Consider the following 14,820-nt stretch of genomic DNA (forward strand, 5'->3'; position numbering starts at 1 on the left):
TCCCACTCTTCATCTCACCTCTGATGAAAACAGTGGCCAGTTATACGATTTCAGTGTTCTAATCTTGCCGCCCAATCTGTTCACAATCCTTTGTATAATTTTGGCGGGCTTAGATCTTCTTTGTAATATTTAGTCGGGCTCATTGAAGTTGATATATGTCTTGGGTGGGTTGATGTTCGAAAACTGTTTCCTGATGGAAATATTAGTTTGGCAATTGCAATGTCCTTTTGTGCTTAGTCTTTCGCATACAGGCTGGATTGGGCCTCTTTGTGATGTATATGCTGAAATGGTTTGTCCAGACCCATGTTGATGGGGAGCCACCTCTGGGTGATACTGTGATGGTAATGTCTCTTGTGGAGGAAGATTTTCAAATACTCATTCTTCCAGACAGGTTAACTCAGTCCTCACACCCAGACTGTGTTCCAATAATCAAGTGGACTTCTTTTGTTCCCTAGGTCCGCCCACAGGCTTGAATTTGTCTTGTAAAAGTTCATCATTCTATTAAAGTTTGTAGTTTCTTCCATAAGCACTTTAGAGTTCCAAACTTTTCGGTCGATAGTCCCAAATTAAATTTATTTTCGAATGAGCCCAAACATGGGGGTTCTGGTGAATTATGCTCTCTGCACGACGACGAGACTCGAGGTGCTCAGCGCCCTCCCGGATGCACTTCCTCCACTTAGGACTGGTCTTTGGCCAGGGACTCCCAGGTGTCGGTGGGGATGTTGCATTTTATCAGGGAGGCTTTGAGGGTGTCCCTGAAACGTTTCCTCTGCCCACCTGGGGCTCGTTTGCCGTGAAGGAATTCCGAGTAGAGCGCCGGTGCATTGTGCCACTTGGCTGCTCCCATCGCCCGACGTTAAGTTGCCGAAACGCTGGCCAATGGCAGGCTGTGTGAATTGTGTTTTTCCTCTCTCTCTCATCGTAGGAGATGTCTGACCAGCAGCGGGCGTATCGTAGCCTGGAACACCAGAGCAAGCAAGAGAAGAACCAACTGAATCAGGAGATCCAGCAGCTCAAGACCGAGCAACTGGCTTTACAGTCCAGACTCGATAAGGTAAGCAATACTGAGGTGACCGAAATCACATGTGGCCAAATTTACTCTCAAGTGGCTTATTCAGGCCGCACTTGGAATACTGTGGTACTTTGGTCTCCTCACATGGTGGGTGATATTGAGGCTCTGGAAAGGGTGCAGAAGAGGGTCATTGGACTAATTCCAAGTCTAAAGCATCTTCGTTATTAAGATAGGCTAATACATCTGGGACTCTATACCATAGATATACCATTGGAATTCAGAAGAATGAGAGGTGATCTTATCGAAACGTATAAGATTATGAGGGGGCTTGACAAGGTGGATGCAGAGAGGATGTTTCCACTGATGGGGGAGACTAGAACTAGGGGGCATGATCTTAGAATAAAGGGCCGCCCATTTAAAACTGAGATGAGGAGGAATTTCTTCTCTCAGACGGTTGTGAATCTGTGGAATTCGCTGCCTCAGAGAGCTGTGGGAGCCGGGACACTGAATAAATTTAAGACAGACAGATGCAGTTTCTTAATCGATAAGAGGTTATGGGGAGCGGGCAGGGAAGTGGACCTGAGTCCATGATCGGATCAGCCATGATCGTATTAAATGGTGGAGCTGGCTCGAGGGGGCCCTATGGCCTACTCCTGCTCCTATTTCTTATGTTCTTATAGAGCAGCGTAGACTTAGGGGGAATATGACTGAGGTTTATAAGATAATGAAGGGAATAAACGGTGTTCCAGCTGACAGTTTATTTGAATTAAATAGGTTAGGCAGGACCAGGGGGCACAGATTAAGTTGTATTAGGTTAGACATCAGGAGGTGGTTCTTTTCCCAGAGAGCAGTCGACCTCTGAAACAAGCTGCCGTCTCGTGTGGTGGATGCAAACTCACTGAATTCCTTCAAGCGAGAGCTGCATTTGTTTCTGGCTGCGGCAGAGATCGGCGCTTACAGAAGGCAGGTACTGCAGGGAATTTAATGGCCGGAGTGATCTCCTGGACTAATTTCGATCGCCCAGATGGGTCGGAGAGGTATTTCCCAGATTTTTTTTTTCCCCCAAATTGGCCTGCGGGTGGGAGGGTTTAATCTGTTTTTTTGCCTCTCCCAGGGGATCACATGGTTTCGGGTGAGGTGGAGTGTGTATATGTTGTGATACACACGGTATCACAATTGTGTGGGACAGGCGCGATGGACCAGAGGGTCTTGACCTGTCTGTCATTGTTCGTAAGGGGGCGTTTCATTATCGGGGCCACTCTTAGGGTAGGATCTGCCTTTTAAAGGGTAACTTCTCAATCTGCTCAACAGGAGTTTTCATTAAGATGCTTCTGTCTCCTGCTCAGTTTGAGCGGCAGGTGTGTTCATCAGAAGCTTCTTTCCCCAGGGAGTGGTGAGAATGTGGGACTCGTCATCACAGGGAGGGGTTGAAGCGAATAACACAGATGCATTTAAGAGGTAGCTAGATAAACACGTGAGGGAGAAAGAAAGACTTGCATTTATACAGCGCCTTTCATGACCACCGGACGTCACAAGGCGCTTTGCAGCCAATGAAGTACCTTTGGAGAGTAGTCACTGTTGTAATGTGGGAAACGCGACAGCCAATTTGCACACAGCAAGCTCCCACAAACAGCAATGTGATAATGAACAGATAATCTGTTTTTGTTATGTTGATTGAGGGATAAATATTGGCCAGGACACCGGGGATAATTCCCTTCATCTTCTTCGAAATAGTGGCATGTGATCTTTTACGTCCGCCTGAGAGAGCAGATGGGGCCTCAGTTGAACGTCTCATCTGAAAGACAGCAGTGCGGCCCTCCCTCAGCACTGCCCCTCCGACAGTGCGGCCCTCCCTCAGCACTGCCCCTCCGACAGTGCGGCCCTCCCTCAGCACTGCCCCTCCGACAATGCAGCGCTCCCTCAACACTGCCCCTCCGACAATGCAGCGCTCCCTCAACACTGCCCCTCCGACAGTGCAGCCCTCCCTCAGCACTGCCCCTCCGACAGTGCGGCGCTCCCTCAGCACTGCCCCTCCGACAGTGCGGCGCTCCCGCAGCACTGCCCCTCCGACAGTGCGGCGCTCCCGCAGCACTGCCCCTCCGACAGTGCGGCGCTCCCTCAGCACTGCCCCTCCGACAGTGCGGCGCTCCCTCAGCACTGCCCCTCCGACAGTGCGGCGCTCCCTCAGCACTGCCCCTCCGACAGTGCGGCGCTCCCTCAGTACTGCACTGGAGTGTCAGTCTACAATCATGGACTGAAGTCCCTGGAGTGGAACTTGAACCCACGACTTTTTGACTCAGAGGCGAGAGTGCTACCCACTGAACCACAGCTGGTATGTTCTATGTAACTATCCACTACGGTGAATCCTTTGATAGCAGTATAGATAACATGCACAGATTAGTACTGAACTGTGGACCTGCCTGCGCTGCGTTCGATGATCTCAGCCGGTGAGTTGGAAAGTGGCATGAGGCAGGATAGCTCTTTGTCGGCCGGCACGGACACTATGGGCCTCCTTCTGTGCTGTGTAAATTTCTATGATTTCCTGTGGCAGCAAGTTCCACATTCTCCCTACTCTCTGGGTCAAGAAGTTTCTCCTGAACTCCCTGATGGATTTATTCGTAATTATTACAATTATTAATTTGTTACAATCTAAATGGGTCGGTTCCACAGTCCAGGATAGGGGACAACTCCAGATATTAAAGTACAGCGGGAAAAGGTTCTGTATTGGGGTCGAAAATTGCAGCTACATGTCAGTTTGTTGAAACCAACTGGCACAAGTATGAGAGGGATGCTAGTTTTAGTTTCCACAAGTGGACACCTCTACGCCAACCCTATCAAACCCCTTCATAATCCTGAAAACATCAATCAGCCTTCTCCTTTTCTAGAGAAAATAACCCCAGCCTGTTCACTCCTTCCTGATAGGTACATCCTCTGTGTTCTGGTATCATTCTACAGGTTGAAACTCCCTTATCCAGAACTCCCTTATCCGGAACCACCCCTCGTCCAGAACCATTCCTAGCCACCGAGTGGCACATGCACAGAACTCCGACATGAACAAATTGAAGTCGTTCCTTGCTGCCGACTCCCGCAATCTCTGGCCTGACCCCGCGATACACCGCCCCCCATGATCTCTCTGCCGCACTCCCAGCCCCAAGCCAGCCGGCCCCGATATCCTCTTGCTCAGTACCTGTACCATCCAATTTAACGTGACCACCCCTCGTCCGGAAAAATCCCTTATCCAGAACAGGCCAGATCCCAAGGGTTCTGGATAAGGAAGGTTCAACCTGCAGAAAATCTTTTTTGTACCTTCTAGGAGGGAAGGAGCTTTTTAAAAAAAAGTCTCCCGTCCAGTATTTAATACTAATTTTCTATCTGACTATCAGCCCAATACAGCGGGGAGCGAACCCTTAGTGTAAAGTGTATGTTTTAGTTAAACGTTTGCTGGTTTAATTCAGATCTTGTTGGAGAATGGGAGAATTGTTGATGATGAAAGATTGAGCAGACTAGGCCGATATTCTCTCGAGTTTAGAAGAATGAGAGGTGATCTCATTGAAATATACACAATTCTTACAGGGCTTGACAGGGTAGATGCAGGGAGGGTGTTTCCCCCGGGGCTGGGGAGTCTAGAACCAGGGCTCACAGTCTCAGGATAAGGGGTTGTCCATTTAGGACTGAGATGAGGAGGAATTTCTTCACTCAGAAGGTGGTGAATCTTTGGAATTTTCTACCCCAGTATACTCAAGGCTGAGATCGACTGATTTTTGGATTTTAAGGGATATGGGAGCGCAGCGAAGATTCACCAGACTGATTCCCGGGATGACAGGACTAGCATATGAAGAAAGACTGGATCGACTAGGCTTATAGTCACTGGAATTTAGAAGAATGAGAGGGAATCTCATAGAAACATATAAAATCCTGACGGGATTGGACAAATTAGATGCAGGAAGAATGTTCCCGATGTTGGGGAAGTCCAGAACCAGGGGTCACAGCCTAAGGATAAGGGGTAAGCCATTTAGGACCGAGATGAGAAACTTCTTCACTCAGTGAATTGTGAACCTGTGGAATTCCCTACCACAGAGAGTTGTTGAGGCCAGTTCGTTGGATATATTTTAAGGGAGTTAGATGTGGCCCTTACGGCTAAAGGGATCAAGGGGTATGGAGAGAAAGCAGGAATGGGGTACTGAGGGAATGATCAGCCATGATCTTATTGAATGGTGGTGCAGGCTCGAAGGGGCGAATGGCTGACTCCTGCTCCTAATTCTTACGAATGAGCCTTTGCAGATCCTGCAACCTGTCGCTATCCCGACCTCAGCGAAACGTTTCTTGGCTCCTTTTGTTGGGATGGCACTTTTTGAGCTAACGTAGCTTCTTTCCGACAGATGGTAGCCCAGAAACAGCTGGTGGACCGAGAACTGGAGGAAGTCAAAGCAAAATTTCACTGGGCGGACAAGGAGCTTGCAGCTCACCAGAGGAAGGGCGACGATCTGCAGAGAAACCTCCAGGTGATGTTTAATCTCTGGACTCAACTATTGCATCGCACTCACCCTCTGTAAACTTGAGCTCATCCAAAACTCGGCTGCCCCGTGTCCTAACTCGCACCGAGTCCCGCTCACCCATCACCCACTGTGCTCGCTGCCCCGTGTCCTAACTCGCACCCAGTCCCACTCACCCATCAGCCCCTGTGCTCACTGCCCCATGTCCTAACTCGCACCCAGTCCCGCTCACCCATCACCCCCTGTGCTCACTGCCCCGTGTCCTAACTCGCACCGAGTCCCCTCACCCATCACCCCCTGTGCTCACTGCCCCGTGTCCTAACTCGCACCGAGTCCCGCTCACCCATCACCCCCTGTGCTCACTGCCCCGTGTCCTAACTCGCACCGAGTCCCGCTCACCCATCACCCCCTGTGCTCACTGCCCCGTGTCCTAACTTGCACCGAGTCCCGCTCACCCATCACCCCCTGTGCTCACTGCCCCGTGTCCTAACTAGCACCGAGTCCCGCTCACCCATCAGCCCCTGTGCTCGCTGCCCCGTGTCCTAACTCGCACCGAGTCCCGCTCGCCCATCACCCCCTGTGCTCACTACCCCGTGTCCTAACTCGCACCGAGTCCCGCTCACCCATCACCCCCTGTGCTCGCTGCCCCGTGTCCTAACTCGCACCGAGTCCCGCTCACCCATCGCCCCCTGTGCTCGCTGACCTACATTGGCTCCCGGTAAAGCAAAGCCTTGACTTTAAAATTCGCCATGCTTGTTTTCAAATCCCTCCATGACCTCCTCGCCCCTCCCTATCTCTGTAACCTCCTCAAGCCCCACAACCCTCCGAGATATTGGCGCACCTCCTATTCTGGTCTCTTGAGCATCCCCGATGTTAATCACCCCACCATTGGGAGCTGTGCCTTCAGCTGCCTGGGCCCTAAGCTCTGGAACTCCCTCTCTACCCCTCTTTCCTCCTTTAAGATGCTCCTTAAAACCTACATCCCATCTGCCCTAATATCTCCTCCTGTAGCTCGGTGTCACATTGTGTTGGAAGCACCTTGGAACGTTTTACTCCGTTATAGACGTGGTTCAGATACAAGTTGTTGTTAATGTAGGTGATGCTATATTTAAACAAACCTGACTTTTAATGTTAATTGCCAATCTGCCGTTTATGCTTTCCCTGCTGTTAGGAAAGCAGGAACAGGAGTCGGCCCTTCAGCTCCTCGAGCCTGTTCCACCATTCAATGAGATCACGACTGATCTGCGACCTAACTCCATCCACCCGCCTTTGCCCTGTATCCCTTAATACGTTTAGTCAACAAAAATCTAGCAATCTCCAATTTCAGTCTAAAATTAACAATTGACCTGGCATCAATTGCCGTTTGCAGGAGAGAGTTCCAAACTTCTACCACCTTTATGTGTAGAAGTATTTCCTAAATTCAATCCTGAAAGGCCTGGCTCTTAATTTTTTGGCTTCCCCCACCCCCCCCCCCGATCCCTAGACTCCCCAACCAGCAGAAATAGTTTCTCTCTATCTACTCTATCTGTTCCCCTTAATATCCGGAATCTTTGATCAAATCACCTCTTAACCGTCTAAATTCCAGGGAATACAACCCCAGTTTGGGGACCAGCTCTGCTGCACGGACCTAGTGCACACACATATCGCAGTGTGGGCTGGCCCGTGCTGCCCCGTGCTGCCCCTGGGCTCCGATCACATCGCTCTACAATCTCTCGCCGCTCCTTCGCCCCGACCTCGCCGCTCCTGCTGTATCTGCCCACGCTCCAGTCACCGATCTCGGTTATGGTTTCATCTAATCCAGTCGCCCACTTCACAGCCGACGCCCTCCTGCACCAGCTCGCGCTGTACCTTCCCGCCACGCTGCTCCCAGGCTGCCGCTTGCTGCTCCTTTTATGGCCCCGATCTGCCGCTGATGTTCCCACGCAGGTCGGGGCCACCACGCTGCTGCCCCTCCGACAGTGCGGCGCTCCCTCAGCACCGCCCCTCCGACAGTGCGGCGCTCCCTCAGCACCGCCCCTCCGACAGTGCGGCGCTCCGTCAGTATCACCCCTCCGACAGTGCGGCGCTCCCTCAGTACTGCCTCGACAGTGCGGCGCTCCCTCAGCACCGCCCCTCCGACAGTGCGGCGCTCCCTCAGCACCGCCCCTCCGACAGTGCGGCGCTCCCTCAGCACCGCCCCTCCGACAGAGCGGCGCTCCCTCAGTACCGCCCCTCCGATAGTGCGGCACTCCCTCAGTACCGCCCCTCCGACAGTGCGGCGCTCCCTCAGCACTGCCCCTCCGACAGTGCGGCGCTCCCTCAGTACCGCCCCTCCGACAGTGCGGCGCTCCCTCAGTACTGCCCCTCCGACAGTGCGGCGCTCGCTCAGCACTGCCCCTCCGATAGTGCGGCGCTAACCACAACCTTCTGACTCGGGCGAGAGTGCCAGACACGGCTGACACCACTGTTCCAGTCTTGCTATAGTATCTAGGATGTAGGTGTTTTTAGGTAATGTAGGGCCATTAGAGGGAGCAGCGTACGGTGTCGTGCTGCTGCAGGGAGCAGCGCGTGCTGCTGCAGGAGGGCGACGGCTGTGAAGCCAGGTCACTGATTGCAGTGCGAGCAGGCACAGCAGGTGGGGCGAAGGAGCGGTGAGAGATTGTAGAGGGAAGTGACCGGGGGGCCCAGGAGAGGCGTGAGTTCGGGGCCCAAAAGAGCCAAGGGCCCAGGGGCAGCACGGGCCAGCCCACACTGCGATATGTGTGCACACTGGGTCCGTGCAGCAGAGCTGGTCTCCAGTCGTCCTGGTTAACCCTTGCCACTGGACCAAGACCCAGCTCTGTCAAGCCCGTGTGGTGGCTGGTGTGCAATGGCCACCCCACGTTAAAAGAATCCACCCACAGGCATCTTCCACCCTTCAGGATGTAGTTCGGGATCTGGAATATTAGGTCCTTCATTGAAGCACTGTGAACTCATCTCTTTTTTGGCGTGGAAGCAAGTCATCCTCGATCCGAGGGACTGCCTATGATGATGAGTTTGAATACAGATTCTAAAAGGTGCATGGACAGCAGCTTTCCTGGTAACCTGGTAATCACCTATTTCCAATTGCAACGTTTTTCTGTCCTTTCAGGATGCACTGATGGAGAAGGACCGTGTCAGCACCTGGCAAGACCAAAATACTCAGAGAATCGTGCATCTAGAAGCACAGCTGAAAAGGCAGGAGAAACAGCTAACTCTGAGTCAGAAATCGAGAGAAGAAATCAAAAGTGAGGCTTTTATTTAACAACTCCATTGCCGGAGTTTGAAATGAGCTTCCGGCCACACATCTGCGGCGTAACTAAAACCGCTTATTTCCATCTCTGTAACATCGCCCGCCTCCGCTCTTGCCTCAGCTCATCCACTGCTGAAACTCTCATTCGTGCCTTTGTTTACCTCCAGACTTGACTACTTCCAACGCACTCCTGACTAGCCTCCCACATTCTACCCGACGTAAACTAGAGGCGATCCAAAACTCGGCTGCCCCGTGTCCTAACTCTCACCGAGTTATGCTCATCCATCACCCCCTGTGCTCACTGCCCCGTGTCCTAACTCGCACCGAGTCCCGCTCACCCTTCACCCCCTGTGCTCGCTGCTCCCATGTCCTAACTCGCACCGAGTCCCACTCACCCATCACCTGCTGTGCTCGCTGCCCCCGTGTCCTAACTCGCACCCAGTCCCGCTCACCCATCACCTCCTGTGCTTGCTGCCCCTGTGTCCTAACTCGCACCGAGTCCCGCTCACCCTTCACCCCCTGTGCTCGCTGCTCCCATGTCCTAACTCGCACCGAGTCCCACTCACCCATCACCCCCTGTGCTCGCTGCCCCCGTGTCCTAATTCTCACCCAGTCCCGCTCACCCATCACCCCCTGTGCTCACTGCCCCGTGTCCTAACTCTCACCGAGTCCCGCTCATCCATCACCCCCTGTGCTCACTGCCCCGTGTCCTAACTCGCACCCAGTCCCGCTCATCCTTCACCCCCTGTGCTCGCTGCCCCCATGTCCTAACTAGCACCGAGTCCCGCTCACCCAACACCCCCTGTGCTCGCTGCCCCCATGTCCTAACTCGCACCGAGTCCCGCTCACCCATCACCCCCTGTGCTCGCTGACCTACATTGGCTCCCGGTTAAGCAACGCCTCGATTTCAAAATTCTCACCCTTGTTTACATATCCCTCCATGGCCCTCGCTCCTCCCTATTTCTGTAATCTCTTCCAGCCCCACAACCACCCTCCGACCCCCCCCCCCCCCCCCCCCCCGAGATGTCTGCGCTCCTCTAACTCTGCCCTCTTGAGCATCCCTGATCATAATCGCTCAACCATCTGTGGCCGTGCTTTCTGTTGCCTGGGCCCCAAGCTCTGAACTCCCTCCCTAAACCTCTCCGCCTCCCTTTCCTCCTTTTAAGGCGCTATCTCTTTGACCAAGCTTTTGGTCACCTGCCGTAATTTCTTCTTATGTGGCTCGGTGTCAATTTTATCTGTTTTTTGTCTTGAGAACACTGCTGTGAAGCAGCTTGGGACATTTTACTGCGTTAAAGGCGTTATATAAATAAAAGTTGTTGTCGTTCTCTCCTGATGCATGTCTCCCGGTGAAGTTGTTGAATACGAGTGACGATGGCTTCGAGTGTTAATCTGCCTCCTGTTGAAAGGGTTTAACGGGTTCTCTTTCTTAATGGTTGCTAAAATAACGGACAGTTCGCTTAATAGGTGTAGCACCTCGAGTATTGCGCCCTCTCAGTAGCTTCCCTCAGTCTCTCACTGACACTCACACTCGGTCTCCTAGGGCCAGGGTTTGGAGGTTTCATCCAGTCACGTTGGGACAGGGCGGGCTGGATTTTGTGAATAAGAACATAAGAAATAGGAGCAGGAGTGAAAGAAAGAAAGTTACAGGTACAGCGTCAGGAATCCGGAGGGCTCGGGACCGAGGCCGCTCCCGATTCTGTGTATTCCGGACTTCGGAACGTCTTTCCGATGTCCCAAGTCTGGAAACGCCTGGGCCGAGGTAGGTAGGTAGAGGAGGAGGGATCGGGCGGCGGGAGGGGGGGGGCTGTGGGCTGCAGAGAAGTCGGCAGGATTCCGGATTCCGGAACACTACGGATTCCGGAACTCCGGGTTCCCAACGCTGTACCTGTACTACTTTGGAATTATACAGCTCCTTTCACGACCACCGGACGTCTCAAAGCGCTTTACTTGTGGAGTGTAGTCACTGTTTTTAATGTCGGAAACATGACCTCGCGTTCTTCTAAACTCTAGAGAATATCGGCCCAGTCTACTCAATCTCTCCTCATAGAACAGTCCCCTCATCTCAGGAACAGGCAGCTGATAAAGGAACCTTTTTGCTAAGCTGGCTCTGGGAAATAGAGATAGTTATGTCACCGTAGACAACTTCAGCAAAGTGTGTTTTTTTTAAAATTTCAGCTGAAAACCTGGCCCTTGCGTCCAAGCTTAAAGATCTTCAAAAGAAACTGGATCATGAGGGCCGACCGGACCCTGGGAGCGAGGATCTTGCGGTCGTGTCGTGTCAGAACGATGGAAGCGAGTTCACCAAACGCGGACCACATGAAGAGCAAGTGAGCCAGCGATCAAACGATGGGCCGTTTGAGAATGTTGGGGCAGCGGTGGGCTTGCCGGTGAAGGATGAAGAGACGACATTGGACTCGATGGAAGGAAATGAACCGGGAGGATTGGAACTGAGGGCCAAGTCTGCTAACTCGGACCAAGGTGCCGGGGCCAACACGGAGGAAGATCACTGCCTAAAGACTGAAGCAAAATTGGAAACTGAGCTAGGCGGAGCACCGATGGAATCCCGAAGCTCGGAAAAGGCAAGGGCTGCGTTCCCAAATGCCGAGGAGAAAGTGGGGTTCGACAAAGGAGCGGAGGAAGAATTCCAGGCGGATGCAGCGGAAGCCGCGGTGACCCCCGGTGACCCCGCAGAGGAGGGCGCGGTGGCGACGGACTGGCCCGACAAACCGACCGTCGCGCCCGCCCGCCTCGGGGAACTCGAGGCAGAGTTGGAGGAAGTAAAGTCGCACAATCGGACCCTGCAGGGCGAGCTGGAAAACGCAAAGGAGGCGCTCAAGGCCAGAGCGGCCGAAGGCCAGAGGGACCAGCAGAGCCTGGCCGAGCTGAGGGGGAAGCTGAAGCAGGCGATGCAGCAGTCCAAGACCGAGTGCTCCGGGGCGCTGGTCATGCGGCAGAGGGAGCGGTTCGGCGGACCGGAACGGGGCCTGGCGAGGCTGCAAGAGATGTCGGAGAGCGAGGACGAAAAAGTCTGGCCACTTGCGAGACGCAAAGATGGCCTCGCGGGATCAAACGAAGACGAGATTCAGGTTCTGCAAAACGCGGCTTCCAAGAAGATGCAGCAGCTGGAACAACAGATTGTGGACCTCAACAGCGAAAAGAGTTGCATAGAGGAGATCATAAAGGCAAACGGCGGACCAGTTGACGAGGGCGACGATGAGAGCCGAGACCTGCTTTTGGAATATTTTAAGCACAAGGACATTCAGAACCTCGAGCTCAACGAACTCTCTTCCAGTCGCCCGGGCCATCTGTGCAGCGAGCTGAGAGCAAGTCTCGAGCACAAGCTGGGCAAGGAGAAAGCTCGCTTCATGGACATCATGAAGGGGGGCGACGGCGGGGGAGCCGACGAGAAAGGAGGCCGCGAGCTCTTCCTGGCGTACCTGAAGCACAAAGTTGTCGAGCAGTTTGAGTTCAACGAGCAACTGCTGGAGCACCAGAGGCAGCTGGGCGTGCTTCAGGCAAAGTGCGCGGAGCTGACCCGGGAGAAGGAGCAGGAGGGAGAAGCGAGAAGACGAGCGCAGGATAAGTTTGACAATCTCCAGTCGAAAATCCACAGGGAGACGCAGCAGCTAACGGTGGCCCTGGAAGATCAAAGTAGGAACATCGAGGGTCTCCTGTCGAGCATGGAAGACAAGGAGCAGACCATTCAGGGACTAAACCGACGTCTGCAGGGCACTCTAAAGCTTCTGGCCTGCCTTCGTCGGGAGAACGGTGAGCTGAAAACCAGCCTGAAGCTTGTTCTGGAGAAGTCCAAGCAAAAGTGCGCCCGCCCTCCCGGGGGCGCCGGGCTGGACCGGAGCGATTGTGGGCCGTTCCCTCAGGCCGAGCAGGAGAATGACTGCCCGCTGCCCGGCGGAAGGTCGGGGTCGCGTGGGCGAGCTCCCCTGCTACATGGCAGCAAGGCGTCTGCCGGCGTGACGCCGCAGAAGTCTGAGCCCGGCCACGAGGGAAACGTGTTTGACGGTTCGCTGCTCCGACACGAGGAGCGGGCGGTCGACTCGTCCGCGTCCCGGGAGGAAGACCCGAAGGCGGCCTCGCCGATCGGAGCCGCCGCGCCAAACCCAATAGAAAACCCCGAGAAGCGGGCGCAGCGAGTAGGGAAGATGGAAGCCGGCTGCAGTGAGAATGTGATTCATGCTGTGCCCAAGGAGCAGGGAGCAAGTTTTGTCCCGTCTGCTGCGGCTCCCCTGGGCAAGCCTGGGGCGGCCACAGTTGAGCTGAAACAGGACAGCGAAAGCCTCCGGCAACGTCAGGAGCTGGATTGCGAGGAGGGCCACAGCAGTGATGCTGCGCAGTGTCGGCAGAGCGTCCAACATCCCGGCGGTGTGCAGATGAAGATCGGCGCCTCGGAGCAAGAGGTGACGGTCCTCCGGGCCGAGGCGCCCCGCGCCGAAGCTGAAACGGCAACAAAGGAGAGGGCGGAGGAAGTGGCCGGCCTCCTTGCTTCCGAAGAGAAGCAATCCGATGAAGAATTGAGAACGGGGGACGCGCTGATTGAAGAGGCGGAAGGCGTGATCGGCAGACTGAAGGAAGCCTTAAAGGTTTCCGAAGAGGAACCCGCAATGGCCAAAGAATCGAACCAGAAAGCGGTTCGTGCTTTGAACGCGGAACTAAACGGCTTCAGCGGAAGATGCACGATTCTGGAGCGGGAGAAGGGACGTCTTTGCTTGGAAGGGCGGGAAGCTCAGGAGGTAGTCGGCGACGCACGGTCCAAAAAGGAAGACTTGGCGGACGCAATCCGATCTGGCCAGGCGCTGCCGAGCGGGAGGAGCGAGGAACGGGACTGCCTCCGGCGAGAGCTGGGGGTTCTGCAAGAGTGGAAGCAGAAGGTTTTGGAAGACGTTGCTGCCTTGGAAGCCGAGAAAGAAAGTGGCCTGGTGGAGCGGCGAGCCCTGCAGGACTCTGTGCTGGAGATGCGAAGCCAAATGGAGGCACTGCAGGGAGAACTCGAGGCGCGGCAAGGCACCGTGGAAAGGGCGAGGCAGCTCCAGCAAGAGTTGGCGCAGACCCAGTCGGAGAAGTTGGCGCTGCAGAATCAGGTGCTGTAGAATATATATATTTTTTTCTCTCGCTTATTTTCCAGGTTTCCCCCCTCGCCATTTCTGAGAGTGCCAAAGACTATAGACACAACAGTCTTGCAACTCTGTAATTACCACCAATGTTATTTCAAGCAAAGCGTTCATTTATGAGCTGCTAACGCTACAGTGGCCACCACAGGCCATTTCCTGCGGTATGGAGGGGGGGCAGGAGCATGGTTTCAACGTCCGCTTGATTGTCTTCCCTGAGGTCTTCGTCCATCTCCTCCTCTTCTCTCTCCTGAGGTGGACCAGCTGTCCCATCTGGCAATTCTTGTCCCCTCCTGATAGCCAAGTTATGAGCATGCAGCACACCACAATGAGTTGAGCGACCTGCTCAGGGTGGTGTTGTAATTCACGTCCTGAGTGGTTCCAGGCATCTGAAGAACTGTTTAAGCACTCCCAATTGTCTTTTTTATGATATTGCGAGTGGCTATGTGGCTTTCGTTGTATCGCTTCTCAGCTTCTGTCTGGGGCTTACGCAGGGTGGGGTCATCAGCCAGGTGGTGAGGCCACGCAAGGGTATTTTAATCTTTTTCTATGCCCCACGTCAAGATGATTTAGTTTCCTTCCTCCTTCTCTCCCCCCCCACCACCGCTGAATGTTTCTCTAACGCGGCTCACTGGATGCTGTCAGCTCTCTGCTACCGAGCCCGCGTCTCCGTTCTTTGTGTGCGACTCGAGACGGTATCGACAAGTTATTTTGACTGGTTGCCGCCGCAGCTGACTGCCCACCTGTCCTCATCGCACTTTCCAGCCGGGTGGTGATCAGGAGCTGGAACTCCAAAACTCGGCTGCCCCCGTGTCCTAACTCTCACCGAGTCCCGCTCACCCATCACCTCCTGTGCTCGCTGCCCCGTGTCCTAACTCTCACCGAGTCCCGCTCACCCATCACCTCCTGTGCTCGCTGCTCCCGTGTCCTAACTCGCAC

General features: G+C 54.1%; 1 protein-coding gene across 1 annotated transcript in view; it reads left to right on the plus strand.

Moving 5' to 3' along the window:
• Window positions 1–14,820, plus strand: part of LOC139239433 (centromere protein F-like) — a 56,131-nt gene that overhangs the window by 25,762 nt on the left and 15,549 nt on the right. Inside the window, exons 9-12 of the mRNA XM_070868162.1 lie at window positions 926–1,054; window positions 5,392–5,514; window positions 8,615–8,750; window positions 10,934–13,854. Coding sequence (XP_070724263.1) covers window positions 926–1,054; window positions 5,392–5,514; window positions 8,615–8,750; window positions 10,934–13,854 — 3,309 coding nt within the window. The remainder of the gene's footprint in view (window positions 1–925; window positions 1,055–5,391; window positions 5,515–8,614; window positions 8,751–10,933; window positions 13,855–14,820) is intronic.

This window comes from Pristiophorus japonicus, chromosome 27 (assembly GCF_044704955.1).
Source record: "Pristiophorus japonicus isolate sPriJap1 chromosome 27, sPriJap1.hap1, whole genome shotgun sequence".
In the NCBI taxonomy this organism is placed as follows: Eukaryota; Metazoa; Chordata; class Chondrichthyes; family Pristiophoridae; genus Pristiophorus; species Pristiophorus japonicus.